Below are 27,206 nucleotides of genomic sequence, written 5' to 3'. Positions count from 1 at the left end.
CAAAGCAACTAGGAAGTTTTTAAGACAAAAAGACTCTACACTAAAAAGACACAAAGAAGATGTGAATAAAATTTGTTGGAAACTCAATACGTACGTTTGAAATATAAATTAGCAGTATGTGGGAGGCAAAAAGAATGGCCACTTGATAATTAAGAATATTTAGTATACCTTTTGTGTGAATCTAGTATACAATAAGAAAAGGGTAAATTAAACATGGCTTTTGTAATACTTTTTTTTTTTTTTTAGCAGCTCACAGTGTCCCTTTATTATGTACCATGTTGAGTACAAACCACGGAATGGTTCACTGAGTTGGAGAAAATGTAACTTTTGCCTTCCAGCAATTCATGCCTGTGTGGTTTTTAAGAACAGGGTAAATTCTTTTTTCTTTTTTTGACAAAGACTAAAGCAAAACTATGATGCTAAGTTCTTCTCTTCACAGAAATGAGCAAAGGCTGTTTGAAAGGTAGGTTCAGACCATTCTGAGAATTGGCACACCCCCTTAACCCATTCAATTTCTTTTCATAGAAATAAAAACAACAGGGAATACAAATAACATGACAGTCTAAATTCTCTACACTGTTATGGGTAACGAGTTTTGCAAAAGGATTTTTTTTAACCAGAGGGTGAAAATATAGATGTCTGCATTTCTCTTGCTCATATTTGTAAATTATATTGCTACCTGTCATGTATGAGCCTGATACAGTGAGCAAGTGTTACATGGTAAGCGAGGTAGTCTCTGTGACATTAAACAGTGTGGGCTGGTGTGGGCAGTGTTTCTCACAGTGAACATACTTCATATCCTCTCGATGGGTTTCTTTTCATGTGGGAACTCACAAAGCATTGAAGGTTGGTAGAATCATCTAAAACATGACCTAAAACCTATATTTTTTTTGGTGCATAGTGGAGTTTAAACTCAGGTCCTTATGCTTGCTAGGCAGATACTCTACCACTGAGCCACATTTCTAGTCTTGTGTTTTCCTGGTAATTTTTGTGATAAGGTGTCCATTCCAGCTTGGATGAATGCCTGGACCCTGATCCACCTATTTTAGGCTTCCTACAGTTGCTGGGAAAGCAGAAGCATGTCACAATATCCAGCTTTTCTGCATTGAGGAAAGTAGGCTTTTCTGTTAGAACTGGCTTGGGACTGTGATCCTCTCAATCTCAAATTCAATGTGACTTGGGATGATAGGTGTACAATGCACCACTCTACCCAACTCTGGATCGGGAATGGGGCCTCTCAAACATCTCTGCATGTGCTGTCATGTATTAACTGTGCAAATGAGCTCCAATGAGATATTTATTTCCAAGCATATATATAAGGTACTTTGATCAAATTCACTCTCTATTCTATTTTTTTTAACTGGGACATTAAAAGTCCTCTAGAGAGAAAGCTTGGCATCTCAGCAATATCATGATAGATGTTAGTCACACATTCTAGTCACACTGTCTTTTTGGGTTGCTATAATAAAATAATATAATCTATAACCATAATCTAGGTGGCTTCTAAACAGGAATTTATTTCTTACATTTCTGGAGGCTGGGAAGCTCCTGATGCAGACACTTCCAGATTCAATGTTGGTGAGGTTCATAGATGCTACTTTCTGGCTGTGTCATCATGTGGTGGAAGACACAGGGCAATTTTGTTTGATATTTTTCATAATTATATTACTTCCATTTATGAGGGCTCTCCCTTCATGATCCAACCACCTCCTCAAAGACCCCACTGGCTACTATCATCTCCTTAGGAATTAGGATCTCAAGGTAGGAATTTGGGAGAAGATCAGGAATATTTGAACCATAGCATTGCATATGTCTGATACCCAGCCAGACCTTTTCCCCTCCCACCCTGCTCACGGATATGATGTTTGGAAAGCTATGTTTCTGGATTAACACATGGATTTCTGTCCATAGCTCACTGATTCAGATATTCTTTTCAGGAAATTTGGAATGGAGATCCAGAAGATGAGAACTGTGGTCTGTGGAGTAAGGGAAAAATGAAGATCCTAAACTGCTGTTGCTGTTTGGGAGGTGCTCAGACTTCCTGAGTGGAATCAATGTCATACTAAAGAATCTTGAGGCCATTTTTTTCAGTAATGTTTATCTTAAAAAAACTAATTGAATTTTTTATTAGAATAATGATCTCGTAACAGGGTCAACAACAGAAAATATTTAAGCCCTTAGCAATCTAGTCAAGAACACTTTGCTGGAAAGATGATAGAAGAATGAATGGATTGTGTTCAAAGAGAAGGCAGGCTTTTGTCATTTCCCTTTTACCCTTTTGGAAAAGTGCTAGATATTCTAACAGTACCAAGCTTGTCTTGAAGACCTAAGCCTTCTAATTATACTCAGTATCACATTAGGAATAGAAGTATGTTGCTATCTTAAAAGGGTGATACAAGTACTTTCTTCTTTTTAACACTCTGAATGAAGAACTCTTTCTTCTGATAGAAAAGGCAGATGCTAGGAGGCAGGCTGCTTTGCTGACTTCTTCCCTTTCCCCCCTCTCATGTTATTAGCTTTATTTTTTGAAACCATATTCTTCCTTTCACTTCTATTAGAGTTGAAGTCCTTTATCTCCAAATAGCTTTTCAACAGAGGAGTCAAATATGTTACAGGAATACTGAGAGAGACTGAGGAAGTAGAAATGCCTGGGGGAAAAGTACTAACCATTTTAAAATTTTTACTAGACACAGGGAATATGCTGTGGGCTTTTCTTTGACATACATGCTCTCCTCCTGCATGAGACATAAGAGGATGTTCAAATGAACTTAATTCTAACTGCATTTATAAGAGTTAGGCATATTCGATGAGGGTCAAAAATTAAGGGAAAACCGTATTTCTATTGTTTCCAGGCCTTACATCCCTCTGTACAGTTCACAACATGCTCTGAAATCTACCTTCAAACCCTTTGTCCTGTGTTTTAAGTGTCTATTGATCTGTTTCCAACAAGAACCGAAAAAGAAACGCAAGGTGAAACTTCCTCCTTGATATAGTGGCAAGTCAATGATGACTGCAGGGACCAACTGTCAAGTGAGAGACAAAATCAGTGCTCACCCGCAAAGATGAAGCCTCCCGAAGTGCACGACCTCCCTCCTCCAGCCCTGGGTGGTCCCTGCATAGTAGGTGCTGCTGGGGTGGTGCTCAGTGGAGCATAATGAGCTGATGTGGCTGCTGCTGTGGTAGCAGAGGGGGAGCAGCAGGTGCCAGGTGGCCCCAAAGTCCCTTGAAAATTCCAGTCTGACCGGATCAGCAGATGAGCTATCAGTGGAGCATCCAATATTGATCTTGGCATAAAAGAAAAAGAGAATGATGCAGATTACCTCCGAGTAACAAACCTAGAAATAATTCTGCACTCAATTTTTTTTCCAGTGTCCATTTTCCTGCAAACTGTCTGGCTGAAATATTTAACACTGAGAACTTCTGTTTTTCCTGAGTTATAGCATATATTGCTTTTAAATTACATTTCCCCCCATAAAATATCACAAAAGGTTCCATGTAAAATTTATTTCTCTTCATTTTATAAGAAACTGGGAAGTAGGGAAGGCCAAGACGGGATAATTCTAATATTTACCTTTGTCCTTTTATATCACTAATGAAGGAATTTCATCATAATAAAAGGAGTGTTTCCATAATCCTAACTTAAATATTTCCCTAATCTATTGGGTAGAAATAACTAACTTTTCCCTTCTTAGAACACCTTCCAGATAATTCCAAAAGTCTTGAACTTGGAGATTTTCATACAAAAATTCCATGTCAAAACAAAACAGAATACTACTCTAGTATAAGGAAAGACTTAAAAAGTTCTATGTACTTAAGATGGGAAACTGCTGTTTTGATACAATCCCACATAGCCAAATACCTTATGCAGTCAAGAAATTAATCTATCCATCACTTGTATAGTTACTGTGTGTGTAAAGACCATCTAAAATATATCCTATTAGCAAATTTCTAGTATGCAACATTTTAAGTATAATCATCATCATGTACAGTAAATGTGCAGATTTACCCATCCTATATCATTGCATGTTTCTGTCCTTTGGTCTACTTCTCTCATTTCCTTCCTCAACCACCTTTCTATTATTTTTATGTAAAGATCTTGTTAATAACTATTAGAGAAACAACCACTTCTTTCCTTCTTCCATTCTTTCAAGTATACTAAATTAAATCTAAATAAGTATATGTGATTCTTCATATGAAAAAATGCTTCCTTTCAGTTGGGATGAACACATTCTTGCTTTTATGCAATCACAGCAATGAAAATGATATGCAATATATGTGTGAATTTATCCTTTCACCTCCTCATGAGTAAACTATTGATATTTGACAATTATAGGTACTTCTTTCTATCTTTTTCTTTTTGACAGTACTTGAATTTGAACTCAGGGCTTCCTGCTTATTAGGCAGACACTCCACTGCTAAGCCATAACTTAGGTCCTTTTATGATTGCTTATTTTTAAAATAGGGTCTCACTTTTTATTTGCCTTGACTGTCTTGGATTATGATGCCCTATTTATGCTTACCACATAGTTGGGATGACAGGCAAATGCCACCACACCAGTTTTTTTGTTTTATGTTTTTGATGAGATAGAATTTCACGAATTTTATTTGCCTAGGCTGGCCTTGAACTGTGGTCCTTCTAATGTCAACTTTCCACATGACTAAGATGACAAGCATGTGCCACCATACCCAGCTACTAGAAGAGTGGATTCTTGTGAACTCATTGACCTGTCTGATCCGAGACCAATCTTAGCTTCCTAACTAGCTATAATTACAGGTCTGAGCCTCTGGCACCTAGATCTATCTGAATTATTTTGTAAGAGGACTGTTAAAAGAGACAAAGGTGCCACCTTTTATTAGCATTTAAATTTTTTTATATATTATATACAAATATATATACAATATTTGTGATATATATGTAATAGAACATTCAAAATAGATGCACAATATTTTTTCTATCTAGGAATCATTTGTTCTTTAATTTTTGAGATCACAAGAACACAACTGTAATTTAAGGCTCACAGGCAGATAATACCTAGAAAGTATTCAATATTGTGAAAGTACAATTTGGAGCTTTTGTTTTTTTGGAGCTATTTTAAATAAGTTTATTGACTGTGGGAACATACCTGTGCTATGATATTCTGGTGAAATGCATCCTTTGTTTGGCTGATTTTACCCAAGTTTTAGAAATAAGTGAAGGGGTTCATGTGAATTATGAATTAACTTTTTTGAAAAACCTAAGACATACACTAATATTAATAAAGTATAGAGTAAATATATGTAAAATGGTAAGACAATGTAGTATTGCTTTATATGTAAATTTCATGGAAGCATGATAAATATTATGTAAATGTACTAGTACTGCATGATTAGAGTTACATGGATATGAGACCTAAGAAAATTTAAGTTTTATGTAAAAATTTAAAAAATGAACACCAGAATAATATAATTTTTTTGTTTTTATAATGCTTAAAATCATTCCAACTAATTACAGCAGGTAGAAAATCTATATTATAAGAAAGTATAACAATGGGCTCAGGTACTAAAAGTGAATTATGATGCCCAAACATTTTATGTCCTTGCAAAATGGGAAGTCACAAAATGTGTGAAATTATCTAGATACCTCTCCTCTTTCCTAGCTTTTGCTAGAGATAAAACTTAGAAGTACTTCTAAGTGAGCAAAGTCAAATACCTCAAACTGTATGATGGTGTGCTCATTTACATTCAGGTCCCGGGTAGTAATGGAATGTTCTCCAATTTCATTAGAAACAAATACCATTGCTGAATCTTCCTCCCTGTTACTCAAGAAATGAAAATCATTTGCGTGAAATCATCCTCATGACTTGTAAAGGGCAGTGCATCATTTTTTGTACCTGAGTTATATACTTACGGTGCTCCTTTGGAAGAATATGGGCAATAAAGACCGATGTTACCACCTGGATAGAAAAACCAGTTGTCTTCTCTGGGCCCAAAGTCAAATGTGTCCAGAAGTATCACAGGGTTGTTCAGATTATTTCCATCAATAATGAAGTCATCAACAATCCAGATTTCTTCTTTCTTACCTACGGCATTTTTGGATAAAGCAAGTTTTTCCCAAGATGAAAATCAGATGGACATTTTTGCTCATTGGAAGAAAGTATATGACAGAAGGAACTCAGCAACAACAGGCTGAACATATGCCTTCAAGACAAGACCCACAAACAATTTAACAGTGTATTCACAGTGATCAAAGTGTGAAAAAAATTAAGCTTGCAACCATATTAAGTTGAAAAAGCACAGAAGTGCCTCACTAACTTCAGAAAGCTGTGACAAACACCTTATGGGACTGAGATGGCCTTTCAGTCACAACAAAGCTGTGGACCCTGAACAGCAAGAGTAGAGACCAGTGTGGTTAGTGTTTGAAGGACTCTGCTTTGGTCTGTCTGGTCTGTGATGATGGATTCAGCGCCGAGGTACACTACTTTATTCAAGCTGAAATTCAGAGATGTTTATGAGTCAGACAATGACTTAGCACTGTGCTTTGTTTCCACCAGACTGGGACTAAATAAAATATTGTCTTGATCCCTAACTGTGTTTAACTATATTATTTATTTGACATAGGAGAAAATTGACCTGTGATTATATAATACTTTCTTAATGCCTTGCAAAACTCTCTATGTTTATTTGAAAATGTGGTAGTGTACGAGAATTTAGTGAGACCACTCCTTGACAATCCTAGGCTCTGACTAACTTGGGCCGGTGTTTGAAGGAGATGTTAGAGGGCAGAAGACAAGGGCAAACCCAGCTGCATTTGCCAAACACTGTCTGTACTGAACTTGAATTGAGGTGTTAAAACCAGGCCAAGCAGAAGCCTGGAGGTTTCCCCTAGATCGTACTCCTTCACTGATTCCCACTTTTAGTAAAATTCCCACAAAACCTTAAAGAATCTATAAACAGAATCCTATAGCAATAAACTTATGCTGTAAAGGAAATCAAATGCCCCTATCTTTGTCTAATTCTTAGAGCTTTCTTTTATTTTCTTATTTTGCAAGTGGGAAGGGGAATACAATTTAGAAAAAAATCATACGATCATTTCAGATACTACACAAGGACAGCGATCTTATGGATTTTGAAACTCACTTTATTTCTTTGTTGGATTTTTATTGTATTTAGTGTATGTACATACAATATGTCTTGTATAATACCATGTGTCTTATAGAATCACTTATTATATGATCCACTTAGGCAAAACTCCATTATGCTTGTCTGTCTACCTACTTATTTCTCTATCTATGTATATATCTACCTTACAAGTTGTTTTTATGTTTTTTTACTTATTAGTTATAAAGGAAATACAAGGTTAAATTCAGAGAAGTTAATTTTTCATATCCATTTCTCCATTACCTCTGAAAAGAATCTGCTTAATGTAGAATCTGTGCTTATTTAGAAGATTAAATGCATGATGTTGTAAAATTTGGTACTTTATAACTGACAGTTAATAGAAATATAAGACGCAATGGAACATTAGAAATTCATAAGACCATTTTCTGTAACCATTTAAAATATTTTTAATCTGAGTCCAGTCATTTTAATTTACCACTGAAGCAAATGTATGTGACAAGAATATAATATTAGGCACTCTCTCACTTTGCCACTGCATTTTTCTACAATGTTCTATTTCGCTAATAAAATGCTTAGTTGGAACTGTGCATTCCTAAGTGAACTCAACACAAATACAGTTACAATTCGTAGTACTGGATTGGCTTTGAATATTGACTCTCAGATCTCAGCCTCCTATGTAGCTAAAACTATAATAAACATGAGTCACTGGTGCCTAGTATAAGAAAAAGATGATGATGATGGTTATTATTATTATTGCAAGTCCTAGGGCTTGGGCTTGAATTTAGGGCCTTGGTACTGTCCTTGAGCTTTTTGTCTTTTCTTTCTTTTTTTTTGTGCTCAATGCTAGCACTCTACCAGTTGAGCTACAGCTTTTTTGGTGGTTAATTGGAGTTAAGAGTTTCATGGACTTTCCTGCCCAGGCTGGTTTTGAACCATCATCCTTAGATTTCAGCTTCCTGAGTAGCTAGGATTACAGTTGTGAGCCCCTGACTCCTGGCTAGATGATTACTTTTAAAATTAGTTCTGTGACAGGGTTCAGCTATATTTGCAACATGAAGAGAATAAAAGTTCTCCAGTTAAGCATGAAGAGATGATAAATAAAAACATATGAAGTCAAATATTTCTTGAGAACAGACAAAAGTGAGGCAAGTAACATGCATGTTCTATGGAGAGCTGCCAAGCAAACACATTAGAAACAAGTACATTAACATGCTATTGTTATTGATCACAGAACACGTGCATTTTTACCATTATTGTAAGGTTGCCAGAGCCGGAACCTTGTAGCATTGGTTTGGGCACTGTACGGCAAGGGGACATTAATAAAAAGTATGTTGGTTGTTTGAGGGAAGTAAAACTCATCCATCAGGTGCCAAATGATTCCTCCATTAACAGAGAATTGCAAGAGGATAGAATGGGACCTCTCCGGGGTACCTAGGAAGAAGGTAACACAGGCATAAGGCATGTTGTGAGAACGATGGGAGAGGACATGCTTAGCTTACTCTTCTGTCATCAGAGCTCAAGCCAATTTGTGTTTAAATAGAGGCTCTACAATCCAAATGCTTCAGAAGCTACTGGAAGTGAAGACAGGATGGGCTCTGTATACAAATACACACACACACATTATTTAAAAAAAAAACACACAAAATCTTGGCTTTGCCTATATATACTTCTCTTTCAGATGTATGCATACAGCATTCTGTGTTTAGAAAGTCTGTCAATTTTATTTTCAATTCCACTAACATCACAGTTTTACAAAATCAAATATTTAGATATTTGTTTATAGACAAAAATTACTTTAAAACTTATGCCGACAGTGTTTTGATTTTTTAGGGAAATCATTTCACTAACTCTGAAAAGTCAGAATGACAAAGGGGAGGTTTCATAGAGCTCATATCTATATAAAAAATTCAAAGTTTTCATAAATTGGGAAAACTTCTTCACTAAATTTTCTTAAGCAGCAGTTGAATGATTCGGGGTTATAATGATAAATGTAACTACCATAAAATAAGTACGATTACTTCAGTTATATGAGATCATTTACAACAAGAAGTAGTTTATTGTAACACTAAGCTGAACTTAAATTAAAGAACATTTGTGAACACTGATGAACACAAATTTATGATAACTCTTCCACATAAGGAAATTGATGAGCCCCTGAACCTGCTTTCTTTGTGGAGGAGGAATTATACACAAAGAATTTTCTTGAAGGAACGCAATAATGTTTACTCACAGGAACAGCTTACCTTTTGCTATAAATCTAAGTGAAAACTGGACATACATAGTATTAGTACAATCTAGGTCTCTTGAAATAAGCATTCTCAGTCCTTCCTGAAAACAAAAACACACATATAAAGCAACCTTATTTCATTTGTAGATCTTATTTCCTAACTCGTATTAAGTAAACAGTAGTAGCATATAACGACTTATCAATAAGCAATATTCTGTCAAGTGCAAAAGGAAAAAGGATACCATTCCTTCTTACCCATTAATGACTTGCAGTTTCTGTGCTTGAGGAACACAGTCATCTCACCTCTAAATCTGACTCTGCTGTGACTTAGAGTATCACAAAAATGATAGCGCTATCTATCTACAGGCCTTTTTAAAAATAGTCTCCTTTGATCACAGCATGTTGGGGAAGAAGAAGGGAGCAGATGGGAAGCTTGCCAAGTTCTCCTGCTGAAGGCCAAGAACTAATAGGTAACGTTTTTCAGTGTTCCAAGGAGTCTCAGGACCTCCCTACTTGTCTGCTCTGCCAGCCCAGGAGGCTCTCGTTCAGGCTGACACAGCACTCCCTCACCCCACATACTTGATCAGGTTAAATAAGGCATAACTAAAGCAGGTCCTCATGCCCAGGCTGTCACCACTCATGCAGAGATGCCAAGAAAGAAGGAAAGAGATCACATGAGCTTTAGTAATTTTTTCTGCCAATTAACTATTTCTGGTTGCCTGAGATTGACAGCTGGAAAGCTTGTTTTCTTCATGTGTTCACAGGATTGTAGTGACAGCCAGTATGACAGATCTCACTATGCAAATGTCTCAAGATCCAAATAGGCCTTCTATTTTGCTGGTGCAACCATTGAATATGGTTATTCTTCTGGATTTATGGACGTGAGGCTGAATGGTTACTGCCAACTGGTTCTTCCTTTTCCCTGGCCATCTTCTTGATGATCCTGGGGGTTTAACTCAAGGCATCTCACTGTTAGGCAGACATTCTGTTTCTAGACCTTTTCTTCTGATCTGGTTGTTTTGGGGTCATTCTTGGTGCTCAGGTCAGTCTGACTGAGATCCTTTTATTTATACTTCCCACTGTCATAGCTAGGATGACAAGCACATGTAACACACCTAGCTTTTCATGCTGAAGTAAGGTCTTGAGGAAAATATATATGCAAAATTTATTTTTATTGTACAAGTGATGTACAGAGGGGTTACAGTTACATAAGTCAGGTAATGAGTGCATTTCATTTGAACAGTGTCACTCCTCGTTTTCTCTCATTTTTTTACCTCCTGACTCACCCGCCCCAAGTTGTATAGTTGATTTTCAACAGTGTCTAGTAAGTATCACTGCTGCATTAGCTCACCCTTTGTCCCACCATTTTTGTGCTTCCCCCTACTATCCCCCAAAAAAGGTTATCTAAGATAAACATAGATGCCTATAAATCTGTAAGTAAACACAATGGATGGTAAAACACAAAAGAAATACTTGGACGTGATAAAAAGGACTCTAGACATTCACACAACGAGGTCTAAGGAGGATATTCTTAGGAGAGGATCACAAGGCTCAATAGCTATGTGTCTATGATCATATAAAATGATGTTTATCAAAACGAACCCCAAGAAAGAGGTCTTTTACTTTACTTTCTGTGTTGTTTTTCTTCTCCTTTTGTTGCTGCCTTGGGAATTTGTTTATCTTGGCTCTGCTATCCTCCTGATATCAGTCTCCCAAGTAGCTAGGAAAACAGACATGTGCCCAGATATTGGTTGAGATGGGATCTTTCAGACTTTTTCTTAGGCTGGTCTTGAACTACTATTCTTCAAATTCCAGTTTCTTGCATAGCTAGGATTACAGGTATGAGCCACTGGTGCATGGCTAGATATGTTATGTTCCTTTTTCATCCTTTTCTAAGGTACAGTGACCATTTGTGCCAAACAAACTATTGTAATAACTGATACTATTCCTGTTTCTATAACCATTCAAAAGAAACTATCACTTCCTTTTTCATGAAAGAATGCCTTTCTAGGTCAATCCTCAGCCTAGTGAATGGCACATACTGAATGCTCCATGTCTTGCGGAGGTGATGAGCAGTGTGTCTCGTACATATAATGCTTGGCTGCTCTTGCATCGGCATGGCTAAAGGGGATATAGGAAAGACTATGCATCTTTCTTATTTATAGGACCAGGGTAACTCTACTGCTTAAAATTTTATCAGGCAACAACCTGATACATGGCTTCTGCTCTTTGATTTTGTGAGTGACTGCAAATGTATCATAAGTTAGCTAGTGGCCATGCGTCTTATGTGAGATTAAATCCAAGAAACTACAATATTCCATATGAAATGTGTTACCTCAATCTTTTTGGTCTTTCAAATTTCTTCAGGACTTGTAAGTCACTCACATTTATAAGCATTTCTCTTTTCTTATCAAAAATCCAAGAAGAATTTGGATTCAAAGAGGATGATAACTGGCATCTATTGGCTATAATTGAAAAAGATCCAGGGTGCCTAATTTTCTGAGTGTTAAGTATTTCTCATTAAGGTTGTATAGAAACCCATGCAGACTTTTGTCAATGATTTCATTTGCACACTTAGATTAGTCAATATCCCCGTGCTGAGAGGGACAGGATATAGCATGTATTCACATATGGAGATATACCAGCTGAGTGGAGTTTTGCTCAAATGATTAACATTTATTTTACCAGTCATCTAGAGTGAAATGCCAAAATATACACTAACAGAGTTTGAGAATGCTATTGAACTTGACTTCAATGTTCAGGTTTTTAAAGTCACCACCAGCGAGGGAAAAAATGGGAGTAACTACTTCATAAAGAAAGAAAAGAAACAACTTCATAAAAATTTTTGATAATATTACAAGCTAAATACATAACAGCATAAAATGCTGCATTCTAGATACTTAGATTCTAAAAATTAGATGCACATATGTGTAGTTGCCACAGAAAGTAGAAGACCTAATTACCTAACCAGAGGGAAAACTTAATGCCCAAGTAATCATCAAGAATGATTGTGCTAGGCAGGGAACAGGGGAGGGAGGAGATGGGGGGGAAATGAAGAAGGAGGTAACAAGTTGGATAAGAAATGTACTTCCCTTACATATGAAACTGTAACCCCTCTGTACTTCACTTTGACAATAAAGAAAAAAAAATTATAGCAGTTAAAAAACATAAACTTTTTTTCTCTAGGGCCTAACATTGAAGGTATAAACACATTAAAAGTTGGTGCTTTTCCTAACTGAATTTTACATAATTTGTCTTTAATGTATTTGTAATATAATTAAATTATAAAATAATTAGGTATTAGATAATTGGGTTGCTGATTATTTCTTTTCATTGCTTAGTTACTTACTCTCTTGACATACAGTAGAATTTTTGTGGACATTTTCATTGATAATACAAATAAGCTTAAGGAAACATACCAACTGTATTTTCTAATATATAAGATTTGATATTTAGGTTGTTTTTCAACAAAAACTACAATGATCAAAAAAATAAGTTAATATATTCTCCTTTTGTTGTCATTGCTAAAATATGGAACCAATCCAGATGCTCCTCAGTAGATGAATGGAGGAAAATGTGGTACATATACACAATGAAATTTTATGCCTCTATCAGAAAGAGTGACATTGCCCCATTCGTAAGGAAATGGAAGGACTTGGAAAAAATTATACTAAGTGAAGTGAGCCAGACCCAAAGAAACATGGACTCTATGGTCTCCCTCATAGGGAAAAATTAGCACAGGTTTAGGCTAGCATAGCAGAGGATCACAAGAGCCCAATAGCTATGCCCTTATGAGCACATAAGATGATGCTAAGTGAAATGAACTCCATGTTATGGAAATGAGTGTTATGTCACTGTTGTAATTATTTTCAACATGCCATGTGAAACCATAGGTTTTTGTTGGTGATGATCTTCTTGTATCCCCTTCCTGTAGTTGTCCCCGCACTATCACTGTATCTCATCTGAGTACACTGGATACTGTATATACTGGTATTAGAACTAGGGAAGTGAAAGTGAATATCAAAATCTAGAGACAAAGGATAAAAAGACAAATGACTCCAAAAGCAATACTTACAAAACCATTTGGTGTAAACCAACTGAACAACTCATGGGGCGAGAAGTAAAGGGGGAGGGGGAGGGGGGAAATGAGGGAGGAGGTGACAAATTGTACATGAAATGTACCCATGAAACTGTAATCCCTCTGTACATCACTTTGATAATAAATAAGAAGTCATTCAGAAAAAAAAAGAAAGTAAAGGGGAAGAGAAAGGCAGGGCAGGACAGGACAGGGCAGGGAAGGGAAGGGAAGGGAAGGGACAGAGAGGGGAAGGAAGAAAGGAAAGAAAGAAAAAGAAGGAAGGAAGGAAGGAAGGAAGGAAGGAAGGAAGGAAGGAAGGAAGGAAGGCAGGCAGGCAGGCAGGAAGGAAGGAAGGAAGGAAGGAAGGAAGGAAGGAAGGAAGGAAAGAAGGAAGGAAGGGAGAGAGCAGAAGGAAGGAAGAAAAGAAGGAAGGAAGGAAAGAAGAAAGAAAGAGAGAGGGGACAGAAGGAAGGAAAGAAGAAAGAAAGAAAAAGAAGGGAAAAAGAAAAAGAATGAGGAGGAAACACCTTTGGTCTAGAAGATGGTAAGTAAACATAAAATAAGGCATCATCTGATGCGATTCAGAAGTGCAGTGAGGGAAGACAGGAATATATAGAGTAACGTAGATAAGTATAATTTTAGCTGACCCCTTTAAAAATGAGTGATGTTCCAGATTTGATGGTTTCACCATTCAGATTTACCCTCTCTGAGCCATATACTTCAGGCCAAAGGTCAGGATGTAAATTCCCATTGAAATCATCTTTCAGAATGGAGGGGAGTGGAACAACAGGAACACAGTAGGGGCCACCAAAGCCCCGGTCACACCTAGGGAAAAAATACGAGGAGAAAAAAAGCATCATTTATCTGGAGTTCATAAAGCCAGTTAAAATGTTTCACTGGAAGACATGACCAGTTTTATTAACTTACACACAGCGTCCAGCATCACAGATCCCTCGTCCGGAGCACATCCAAGGGCAGCCTGAGGCCAGGACAACATTATCAATAGCCCAGGAATCAGCTCCCACAGTGTAGTTGGCTTGGATCCATCTGAACCGGGTCCTGGGAGAACTAACCAAAGAAAATACACCACCGGTGTGACAAGCAATTTGGACAAAAAAACAGTTATTACCACCCTCTTTCCCCTTTAAGCCCCTTTTCAGGATCCACCCCCCCTTCATTGAGACACTTTATTTTCATACTAAGTAGTGGGCACTATTACCCCTTAACCCATAAATAGGAGAACTTGAAAGCATGCTACCCAAATATTTAACTACTTTTTCCTGTAAGAGTCAAAATGTATGAGACGGAAAAGTTATTTTAAATTACTGATTTGAAATACATGCAAAACCTTAGCTTTGATGAACTTTAGCCTTATCAGCCTTTTATTCTGATTGTGGCACTGAGATATGAAAATAAAGTAATAATAACAACAACAACTAAGGGTACTTTACTGTGCAAAAATCTCACATTGATGAATGTGCAGAAGAGTCAACCTGGCTTATGGGTAGGTGGATAGATAGATAGGTAGATAGACAGACAGACAGACAGACAGACAGACAGACAGACAGACAGATAGATAGATAGATAGATAGATAGATAGATAGATAGATAGATAGATAGATATTTACAACAGTTAAAAAAATTAATCCTGACGAATTGGCTTTGTAAAAGAAAGATCTAGCTTTGTAAAACTTTTGGAACTCTCTAGCCACCTCTGAAATTAGTAACCCAAGGCACAGTGAGCTTCTCTTCTTCCCACACATTCTATGCATAATCATCATGCAAACTAATAGAATCCCCATGTGAAATCACAATCATTTTCAAATCAGGTGCCAGAATCCTAAAGTTCTGACATGTAGCCAAATGACAATTCTCACTTGGTAGAGAATGGAAGGTAGACAGTGATCCTCTTCCAATTCTGGAATCTTTCTGAGGTGTAAATTGAACTTTCTGTAAAGTGCAGACAGCCAATGGTTGGAGGAGTACACTCTTCTGTGACAAGATGCCAGTCCTTGCCATTGTTCAGAGAATACTGAAGCTGCACACTGTGGGCCTCGCTGAAGGGCTTGCTACAGCCCATGCTCATTTCAAACTGTAAGAAGGTAGATGCTGACACGTGAAAATCCCAAGTCTCCGCATAACGAGGTTTTCCTACCAAAAGCAATGACAAGTTGAATAGTAGTACTTAGGTATGCTCTTTCTTACTAGATGTATATGCTTACAGTGAACATTTTCAATAGCAAACAAAAATTATTGCTTATTTTCAATGTCTTATGTGCTCTGGCTTTTCAGCTAACATTTTGTTTTTACAGACTCAGAAATAAGGAAAGCTGTTTATCTGAAAAGTATTACCATCTTAAAGGGCTGGTATGTCTTTAATTCTGCAAACTATAAAACATAGGGATGTCTTCAAACAACACTTTTGGTTCATCCTAACAAACTGAAGTATCTAATTCATATCATCACATTCTGTAAAAGACAGTTCCAATGAAAACACGAATCACGGAGTTCACCAAGTTATTTCAGAGGACAATACAACTCCCCCCCCCCCATTATCTCTCTCAGAAAAGGCAGTCACATGGTTTTAGAGTAGAGAGCTTTCTTTTAAATGTTAGTTAATTTAGTCCTGTAGTTAAACAAATATCATCTCTTCATTTGATAGTAATATGTACCTATGTTTTCAGTGAATATTAGAGCAGTATCCATAGAGAGACAGTCAATATCAACTTGACCTCCTTGTATTCGATACCAGTTGGCTTGCAAATCTATGGAGCCATCAAATTTGTCCTGAAATCCAGTTTGAGAGCTGTCATTCATTCCTATAAGAACATCATCCAAAGCCCACTGGGCCGAATGCTTCCCTGCAATCAGATGAACAAAGGCAGTGGAGAAGGTTCATTACATACTAATAGGAGTATCTTTGTGATTATGATTTTAAATCAATTTATCTGGAAATTGACAGCAAATGAAGACACACACAACTGAAGGTGGATCTGGATGCAGTGTGATCTAACAGCTACCAGAAAACATGGAATGGACTATAACTTACCATGTTGTGGTTGCCACCATCGGAAAGCTGTAGCTGGTGTCTTTGCTTCCCGGGGTAGGTCAATAGAAATGATCTGTGGCTCCAGAAATGACATGAAGTCCAGCTCTCGAAGCAAATGCCAGAGTATCCCATTGTCATTTGAATATTGAACAACAAGCCCTGAGTTACAAGACATAAATTCAGTTATGAGACAGCTTTCTTAGAGGAAGCCACTTCAAATTGTGTCTCAGAGGATGAGGGAGCATCCATCTAACTTCTAAGGGATGAATTAGTAGACTCAAAGGCTCATCAATTTCTTGACACTTTCTAATACACTGGCTCTCAGTAAATGGAGACAAAAAATATGTAAGCTCTTTTAAAGCCTACTCAAGTTTGCATGAGTGATGAGTAGATTGGTAAGGAGAACATAAAAATCTGCTCCTGATCATGTACTTGAATTTTAAATTCCATATTGAACATTACAAAGTCTCATGCCATTATTAGATACTAAGAAAAGATATCTCAATCTCCCTGACACAAATCAAGTTGTTCTCTTTGCTGCCCAAACATCCAGCAGTAAGAACTACCCAGTCAGAAATGCTATTAAACAGGAAGGTCTTTAACCTGTATATATTTGTAAGACCTTGGTTAGCAGGGGCCAAATGAAAGCAAATTATTGAACAGCAAAGCAGAAAGATTAATGACTCTCCAGAGTTTCATCTAGTCCCTTTTCTCTGGATCACTCTTTCACCTGTATCTGTCCCATCTAACCATGCTCTCCTCCTGTCACCAGGGCAGCACTGTCTAGGGAGCTACATGTTAATGTTCAGGGGACCTCATGTGTCCTGCCTGGCCTGCTACAAACACTTTTATTTAAAAGAGGACTTGGGAAAAGGTAATCTTGAATATAAAGGAGTAAACTGAAATCAAAGGGATCAATTTATATATGTATATTTCTATAAATATATATGCAGCAGTGCATGTCTTAGAAATATCCCTATGCTCTGAAGGGGAGAACAGAGGGGATCTATCTAGTGGTCAGTTCTGCAATTGTTCTTAAAACTGGCATTAAATGCTCCTAAATATGACAGGGGATCTCAAGCTACTTTGTAAGTATTCAGAGAAATTATGCACAGTTAAGCTGTATTTATTGTAATTCAAAATTTATAAATAAATTTCATATATAACTTTTTTATTTTCCTACTGTTGACTGATTAGAACTTTTCAATCTCTTTGTCAGGCTGGATAACAAATATTTTAATAAAGTGAAGTTCTATTAAGCTAAAATATAGAGCTAAGAAGAAGCTGTTCAGAGGTAATGAACAGCACATGGAAGTATGGTACCACATCTGACAAGGAATTTGTGCCAGGAACAATAATCACAAATATGCTAGAAATTAGGAACTTCAAGGGAATTAAGCCTACTATACTTAAAATAGAACTCATCAAATGGAAGGATAAGATAGAAACACTAAAAGAACCTCTTTAGAGAGACAGTGCGGGGTACACAGGTGTACAAATGGGGAGTGAGAGCTTTTATTGTTTGAGTTGAGACTTCCATGTTTGGAACAGAGAGTCACAACACTTGATGAAGAAAATAGAATCCAGGTTGATTTTAGCCGTTTCTGGTTAAGTTGAGGACTATGGAAAAGGGGCTAATCTTTAGCCCTTATTGGTTACTCAAGAAATGTTCTATTGTCCTAAATATGTGAAAATATAAGACCTCATCTTAACGATATAATGGATGGCTAAGACTACACATAGGTCAAAATTGGGAATTTTGGAGGGAAAATTAGAGCCATACACTTTGCTTGCTTGAGTTGCTTGTTCTGCAAGTGCTTTGCCCACTTGAGCCATACCTCTAGCCCTGCTTTTTGCTAGTTACTTTGAAGACTGGGTCTCATGGATTTTTCTACCTGGGCTGGTTTTCAACTTCCATCTTCCAGATCTCAGCCTCTTGAGTAGTGGGAATTACAAGGGAGCCACAGTGCTCAGTGTGAAAAGAAACTTTTGGTGGCTAAGATGTGTGTTAACATGGTTTACATGTTAATGTTTATTGTCAAAGTGATATACAGAAGGGTTACATTTATTAAGATGAGAAAGAGTTGAGCAAAGAAAAGAGATATTATTAAAATAGTTATTTGGGAGGTGATCAGTTTTGAAGGTAAATTACAGTACCAGAAAGGAAGCATCAAGAGAATAGAATCTCAATGACTGATCATTTCTAGTGCATTCTACTCAAAGCGTGGCCCAAGATTAGCTTCTGTGTCATCAGGTAACATGCCCATTGATGATGGGTTTAAAATGTGTCCACAAATTCTGATATTCCTCCCTTTGGAAAGTGGGACTCAGTTCTCTTCCCATTGAATTTCTGGATTGGTTTACTGACATAGTTCTAAGGCACAGAATTTGAAAGGGGCTCTGGTTCTTGACTTTAGCCGTTAAACATTAAGGACATTAGGGCAGAGACTAGGGTGTTACATGGTGGTAGAGCACTTGCCTCACAAGTCTGAGGCTCTGCGTTCCATTTCTAGCACTGCAAAACAAAGTTTAAAAAAATCATTATATGTTCTTCCTTGCTCTCTGTGTCCCTTGCTCTGGAGAAAGCTGACTTTCATATACTCAGAACATTCAAATGGCCTATGAACAGACATCTATCTATCTATCTATCTATCTATCTATCTATCTATCTATCTATCTATTTATCTATCTATCTATCTATCTATCTATCTCTATCTCTATCTATCTATCTATCTATATCTATCTCTATATATAGAGAGAGATAGATATAGATAGAGAGAGAAAGAGAGAGAGAGATGGACGGAGGGAGGGAGGGAGGGAGAGAGAGGATATCTTTCCAAAGACAGGAGAGAACGAAAGCCTTTTGCCAACAAATAGTTGAGTGCACCATCCTGGATCCTGGTAAAGGCTCCTAATATTTGTACTATGGCTTTTGTCTTGCCACAACCTCTTGAGATATTCTGAATCAGAGCCATTCAGTTTAGCTGTTCCCAACTTTCCAACTCACAGAACTTACAAAGTAAAATAATATTTGTTTTTTTAAGCCACTCAGTTTTAGTATAATTTGATATGTAGCATACTACCCCAGTCATACTAAAGCAGAACTTGCATTTAATAAGTGCAAATCCAAAATGGTTTCAGATGAATATTAAATATGAACCATGGCTCAGGTGGTACATCCTCCATTTGAGTTCTGCTAAGCTGCCTTTCTCCTCACTAGCTTTGTAGTGTTACATGTTAAGGCAGTGATGAGGACTGCAGAGATGAGACCTCAGTTCCACAGGACAATTCTGGAGGGCCTCACTGACAAGTATGGGATGGAGGAATGTAAGTAAGAACAGTAATATTTGTATTTTATACCAGACTCTGAGCCTCCTTAGCTACATCACCTAACGCAGTGTACATTTGAATAAACCAAGCCATTTTAGCTCATCTACTAAATGTTTAAGATATGTAAGACACTTCTGTTTTTAAACCAGAGCCACATCTGCCTTCTGACTACTCTTTTTTGAAAGTAGCCTAATTTTGACTTTAATTCCAAATATGTAAATTGACTCTTCAGCTTAAGTAAGGAATCTTCACTTTCATCACTGTAAGAGATTTGTTCAAGGATTTAGACAGATTTACATGTCAACCACCTGACTTCAATAAGAGGCTGAGAAATGCCTGTGGGAAGTGAATTACATGGCCAACGTTGTGTCGAAGAATATTGCTCATCACTGGCTGAAAACAAGTTACTTGTCCCTAAAAAGGAACAGACGTTGCCCCACAGGAGAGAGGTAAAATATGGAACAAAGCCGTACGTCTATGATAAGCAGATGTTTCCTATTATGCTATGTTTAGAGCTTATTCAACAGCTTATTTGTTTTCATCTCTTTATCGATTATTGAATTTTTGGTATTGTCTGACTTGTCTGACAAGAATGAAACTTCTCTTTAGATAGTGGTCATGCTTACCACATAACACATAGCATATGGCACATATCAAGTTTGAGCTTCTTGGGTCTCATTACAACACTCTCTTTCCCTCTCATCCCCCAGTCTACCTAGCAACACTTTATTACTTTGGGTACTAGGATGGAGATCTCAGATGACCCATGAAGAAAATACAGACAAAGGAAAAAGCATTTTTTGTTTGAACTCACTGATATTTAGAGAGCTATTTGTTATTGTAGTATAACCTAACTCATCATGATGGATGAATCTTGTCTTTTGATATTGCCATCTGCAGCACCTAGAACAACAGTGTCTAGCTTAAGACAGACAGAAGAGAGTAAAGCATTATGTAAGTAGATGACAGTTTGGATAATTACTAGATTAATTACTACTGAGAGACTCAAAAGATACATTAAGTTACTGATGATATGGCCAAGGAGGTTTAGAGTTGACAGAGGGTGCTCTGTACTTCGGCTGACTCTCTGATACTGTTAAAGCCAGTATGTTTTACACAGTAATAAAAGACCAAAAACAAGCTCAGATCATAATCTTGTAAAAGATTATGACATTATTTTTAAGACCATGTTTTAAAGATATCTTGTTTTTACAACCTATATTTTGAGGAAGATCCATCTAAAGAGCCCACAGATTTTTTACTAGGGACCAACACACATTTTGGATCACTGATGGAATCCTATCATATGAGCAAAGCTCCCAGGGAAGAAGCTTACTTCAAGGGTTTTGCATTTCCCTCAGAAACAAGGCAGTTGAAACAGAAGAGGGTAGCGATGCCTACTAAGAATGGGGTTCAGAGCAAAGAGAAGGAATGTAATGGGAGAGTTAAGATGTACAGTGTGGAGCCAGTGTGATGGTTTAAATCCTTGCTCATCCACTGTATGATTGTGGACAAGCTACTGGATCTCTCACTTTCTGTACCTGTAAAACAGTTCTACTAGTAATTCCCATGGTAAGGGGTTAACATGGAGATGAAATGAATTAGTATTGGAAAAACACTTGGATACGGAGCTTTGTATGTAATAAGTGCTCAGTGAAAGTTAAGATTTATTGTTTCTAAGACTGGTTCTTTCTGCACAAGAATTTGGGTCCTCCCAGAATGTTTAGAGGCAGATGTAGAGTTTTCTCTTTCAATAATTCCCTATGCAAATGAGCTTAGCTCTAACACTGAATACAAAAGTCTCTGTTACAACATTTTCTGTCCTCATGGAGAATAATAAAGAAAGAGAGCTCCTTAAAGTGAATGTCCTTTGATACTGCACTCATGCTGTTTTCCAGACTTCAGGATCTGGAGGAGAAAGCTTAAAGATGACACTTCACCAGCCAGCCTTTCTGTACAGCGGAAGAGAAGATGAAGATGATTCAGGAGACAGATTGGTTTTTGAAATCCAGACCAAACTCCGGGAGGAAAAAGGATTATTTTGCCAACAGTGATTGTAATTTCTATAAGGAAGATGGCAGCTTACCTTCATTTCTAGCTCTGGGTTTGATGCAGGTAATACCTGAAGTTTTGCTTCCAATTTGTATATAAAACTGAACGAGTCTGGAGGAAAAAAAAACTTTAGTTACAAATAGGTGAGTTGAGAAGAACTTTATTTGTATTTGGACATAGGAGGGAAAATCCCTGTAATTCTGAAGTAGTACTTTTAAACTTAAATGATATATGATAGGCAGAAACTACATAGATTACAGTAAGTTAATTCTATGAACACGAATATAAAAAGTTAATTGACACACTCATATTCTCTGTAGTGATTTAAACAAAAGAAAAACAAATTAACTCTAATTTATTCTGACAGTCTGATGTAATTTAACGAGAAATATCCTAAATACAGATAATGTCACTCTTGGAAATTCAAGATAAGAGGCAAAGTTTAACATCAAGAAGTGAGATCTTGTATTCATTTAGGTTGACTAAATGGTCTATCTTTTGCTGATTTACATGAGCTAACTCAACTTTTCACAACTGACTCTCACTTACTGTGATGTATATTATGGTACCAGTAGAGCCCACCCTTTAGGCTTGCACATTGTTGAGAAAATAATGCAGCAGGAAAGGGAAGAGACTAAAAGCAAAAAAAAATTATGAGAGGGAACCCAGATTTTAGTGAGGATAAGGACTAAACATTTCAAACATGTTTTTTTCTTTCCTTCTAATTCTCTCATAATTTAGTTGATCGCCCTCCCCCCCCCCACCTAGTTTTATTTTAGGTGTGCTACTACTATTTCCATTTTTTTAAAAAAGCAAATCGTTCTTTATTTTACCAGGAGGTGTCAGTATAGATCTAATAGAGGGAGAGATTCTGAGCAAGGAGAGATGAAGTATATTTCCAAACTAGGGTAGTTTTCAATAAGTGACTACAAATTAACTTAGAAAAATAAAGGTACAACATTTTCAAACACAGCATAGCTGGAAATATCTTCTGTTTTCTGTCTGCATACACAGAGTAGTATCAAAGATGAAGAAAGCCATGCTGAATTCACAATGGACATTCAGGCCTTGGGGATGATTGCTACTGATTAATGAATTGTGATATAATTTTTTGTCTTTTTTTTTTTTTTTGGCCAGTCCTGGGCTTTGGACTCAGGGCCTGAGCACTGTCCCTGGCTTGTTTTTGCTCAAGGCTAGCACTCTGCCACTTGAGCCACAGCGCCACTTTTGGCCATTTTCTGTATATGTGGTGCTGGGGAATTGAACCTAGGACCTCCTGTATACGAGGCGAGCACTCTTGCCACTAGGCCATATCCCCAGCCCTGTGATATTTTTTGTAACCATAATTTTTATTATAGCTAAAGTTATGCTTCAGTTTCACATATATAATCTATAGTCAAAAACATGACATAAGATATTTAAGATATTAAGAATGTTTTACAATAGACCTCATGGTGCAGTCAATACATGGTGCTATTGGTGGAGAACTGCACCCATTAATGGCTCACCTAATGTTCCTGGTATCCAGAGGGACAGTCCTCGCTTCCCTTTTCCCAGGCCCATTGAAGTAAAGGGACTTGCCATCATTCAGAGTTCCACAGCCAGTGCCAACCTGGCCACCAGTTATCTTGTACCAAAGAGGGCTGAGCTTCCCTTCAAATCTATCAAACATCTCACTGTGATTAGGGACACTGGATGCACATGTTCCTTGTGCAGCTACAGAGAAAAGAACATATAAGAGAGATGCTTTGTTAAAGCCACAAAATATTAAAAGGTATATTTAGCACATGGGCAAGAAAGAATTTGTAACTTGCAAATTCCTTCTCAAAAGCAAGTTATGACTACTATCATCAATTCTGTCTTTTAAGTGTTCATTTCTTTTTAATAAAAAGAGATATTGAGCATACTGCATTTCCTTAGTTGTGGCTTCTTTGAGGGCTCAGATAAACTGAAGAGTAGATTTTGTGCACAGTAAAATGTGTTCATCTATTGTCCTTCTATTAGAGAAACTGAAAAGGGAGTTAGTCCTAGATTTAAGAAATACCACCCAGGCAATGACAAGTGACAGTGCTCTCCACAGAAGGCCTGCAGAATCTGTGTGTCTGTGGTTATGTGCCAGATGAAGGCAAGCGCACTGACAAGCTGGGAAGGAGCCCTTTGAAGTTGTGTCTAGGGAAAGTTAAGAAAAAAAATGTGAAGCTTAAAATATTATCTCCAGTTTTACTCTTTAATCTCAGCTCCCTCTTCCGTTTAGCTTATGGTTACCATTCAGAGGTGACTGTGGTCAGAAAATACTTTGCTTGTAAATCTCTCTTGGGAAGGCACTGGATTTACTATTTTATGTTCCATTTTTACTTTCAATGTCAAAAATTACGTTCCACATTTATTTTAAAAGCAAGGTTTTTAAAGAGTTTAGGGGAATCTCATAGCCAAGTGGTCAAGAGTTTCTGTCCTCCTGAGAATGACTACTTGAATCTGAAGCCAACCTCCAACAATAACCAGCCATGTGACCTGGAGGATTATTAACACCCTCCCCCAACCCCCACAAACCTCTCTGTACCTCAGTTTCTCCAAATAGGGTAAATAGAGTTTGCAGTACTATGGTGCAAGACTGTAATTGGAACTAAATAAGATGAAATATGAAGCTCTTATTTTATGCAGCAATCAGACTTTAAAAATAAGACATGAGGACAGAGGGCATTAAGAAAGGGGAACAAGCGAGGCTGATGAAAGATGAATACTACTGAAGTACATCATATGCACATAAGAGATTGTCATCATGAGCCAGGACTGGTGGCTCCCTCCTATAATCACAGCTACTCTGGAGGCAGAGATTGATTGACAAGATCAGAGTTCAAGGACAGTTAAACAACAATAACAAAAAAGTGGAGTGTGGCAGCATGCACTGTAATGCCAGCTATATTCAAGACCATACAAGGACCTCAGTCAAAGGCCAATTTGAGAAAAAGGCAAAACTTTATCTGAAAATAATGGAAGTAAAAAAAGCTGAGGGTATTTTTCAAACACCAGCATTGCTAAAAAAGTTTTTGAAAAAGAGAAAATGTCATAATGAATCCTAATTTTTTGTAAAATTAATGAAAAAGCAAAAAATTTAAAAAGAAAGTCCCTCCCCCCAAAAAAACAAGAAGAACGAACAATGAGTGCTAAGAATGGAGTGAAAGAAAGCATTTATTTTAGTGCCTGGCATGAAGCAGAGCCTCAAGCAATGTTCATTATGATTGCTATTAATAATAAATAAGTCCTCTTCAGGGAGTGCAATTTGTGTTATGTTTTCTTCTTCAGGCAGCTTGAGAAAGTACAAAATACCTTAGCACCTCATATGTGCTTGGGTGGGAAATCCAGAATAAATTCAGAATCTATTTCTTTGAAAGAACATGTAATATTATAATTAAGGGGAACGTTTTACAAGCAAGCCATCAAGGGACACATATGTGTAGCCTTACCAGTATACCCCAGGTCACAGAAACACACGCCTGAAATACAGTCCCCATGGCCACTGCAGTAGTTGGGGCAAGGCTCAGAGATGTACACCCCATCCAGAGCGAACGGAGGCACATTCTTCTGTGAGCTGCTCTCCTGGATCCACCGGAATCTGGTTTTGCTGTTGGAGAGAACACATCTGTTTCTTACACCCACATCTCCTATCAAAGCACAGGGACACAGAAAGACTCAGAAAAACTCAAGAAACCTATTATTTATTTAGATGCTTGCTTGACTGCTAACAACTTTCAGAAGGTGTCTCTCTCAGATTTTCCTCAAAACTTCTCTGTTCCTTCTTCAGCAGATATTTTAATTCCAGGATGATATCAGGTATGGAAGACTTGCTTATTTATTTTTGGGTGCCACTTGTGGGGCTTGAACTCAGAACTTGGTTGCTGTGCCTGAGCTCTTTTGCTCAGGTCTAGCACCCTACCAGGTCAGTCACAGTTCCACTTTTGGCTTTTTTAAGATGGTTAATCCTATAATTAATTCATGGAATGTCCTGCCCAGGCTGGCTTTTAATTGCATTCTTCAGATCTCAGCTTCCTGAACAGTTAGGATTACAGGTGTGAGCCACTGGTGCTTGACAGACTGTTGTGTGTGTGTGTGTGTGTGTGTGTGTGTGTGTGTGTGTGTGTATTTAAATGGAAGGCTTTTAATGACCAGCAATATGTCAAAGGTTTATATTTTCCCCACCTTTTCAAATAAATAAAATTTCTCCTTTGACTTAGTATCTCATCTTTCCATCATGCTAATTTTATGGATATTTTCAGAAGAGGAAATACTTGAAATGAAAAATAGTACACTCACATTAGGATATATATTGTTTATTTGCCATCATTGACCTGATTCAAGGAGGGAAGAGTTATGTTTGTACTGACAGCTCTGCTGACACCTATGGCTTCCTATCCTTCCTCTTCATTTCATGTCTGTAAACTCCAAGGTACTCATTTTATGGACTCTTGGCAGCCATCTGGGCCATCAGTTAACTCTGGCAGCTGCCAAGGAACAACAAGGAAACACCTTTACTGACTTTAGTTGGAAGGAAGGTACAAATGGAGTCAACAAAGGTTTAATTGGCATAATGTAGTCATTTGTACAAGTTGTAGGCATTTCTACAAGTTTTGTGTGGTTCCTGCTGCCACTGCTACTCAGTTCTTTTCTCAGTGGATGTATCTTGGAGCAGAACACAAGAATTTAGCAACCTGCAAATTGCTGGAATAAGAACTAGTAAAGAATTCTTCAAATAACTAAGCAGAAAGAGATCACCCAAAGAAGAGGGATAAAGCTTCACACGTAGTAAATTATTAATGTATCAGTGCCCATATGCTATACTTGCTTTTTCAAGCAGACACAGTGGAATAAAGAAGGATTTCTTTCTAAACAACATTGCATTTATTTTGGAGAACACATAAAAATGAAAGGTGTCTCCACTGTAGTAAACCACCTATCTTTGGTCATTACTGCACATTCAACATCCCTTCATTTAGCCAATATTTAACAAGCACCTGCCACATGACTAGAATGAGGGCATGGGTTTAATAAACTATAGGGAGCAAAATGCAGACACACTTCCTGCTTTTATGCAACCCACAGCTGAGTGGGAAGACACGTCAATAAACACTTGTCCAAAGATACATGCACATGCAATTCTGGTAACCACCACAAGGACTATTGAGGTCATCTCCCTGAGAAGACCTGAGGAGGAAATACTCTGGAGGAAGTGATGATTTTGGAGAAAGAGTTGTGTGATTTGACTTTTGAAACCATCCATCAAAACTTCCCGCCTTGTTTGGCATGTTTCAGATAAGCATGAAGGATAAAAGACTGTATCTTTCCCATCCTTAATCAGAGCACCATGATGCTTCCTC

The 27,206-nt window shown here is 37.4% G+C and overlaps 1 protein-coding gene across 1 annotated transcript in view; it reads right to left on the bottom strand.

Moving 5' to 3' along the window:
• Reln (reelin) overlaps positions 1-27,206 on the bottom strand; it is a 435,472-nt gene that overhangs the window by 62,750 nt on the left and 345,516 nt on the right. The window contains exons 29-41 of the mRNA XM_048339842.1: positions 25,299-25,456; positions 23,343-23,550; positions 21,869-21,945; positions 16,453-16,611; positions 16,076-16,264; positions 15,281-15,554; positions 14,331-14,471; positions 14,051-14,228; positions 9,342-9,426; positions 8,347-8,529; positions 5,888-6,059; positions 5,690-5,792; positions 3,055-3,284 (exon numbers count right to left, since the gene is read on the bottom strand). Of these exons, the coding sequence (XP_048195799.1) occupies positions 3,055-3,284; positions 5,690-5,792; positions 5,888-6,059; positions 8,347-8,529; positions 9,342-9,426; positions 14,051-14,228; positions 14,331-14,471; positions 15,281-15,554; positions 16,076-16,264; positions 16,453-16,611; positions 21,869-21,945; positions 23,343-23,550; positions 25,299-25,456 (2,157 nt within the window). The remainder of the gene's footprint in view (positions 1-3,054; positions 3,285-5,689; positions 5,793-5,887; positions 6,060-8,346; positions 8,530-9,341; positions 9,427-14,050; positions 14,229-14,330; positions 14,472-15,280; positions 15,555-16,075; positions 16,265-16,452; positions 16,612-21,868; positions 21,946-23,342; positions 23,551-25,298; positions 25,457-27,206) is intronic.

Source organism: Perognathus longimembris, chromosome 2 (assembly GCF_023159225.1).
Source record: "Perognathus longimembris pacificus isolate PPM17 chromosome 2, ASM2315922v1, whole genome shotgun sequence".
NCBI classification, from domain to species: Eukaryota; Metazoa; Chordata; class Mammalia; order Rodentia; family Heteromyidae; genus Perognathus; species Perognathus longimembris.
This window is presented reverse-complemented; position numbering and strand designations above follow the sequence as displayed.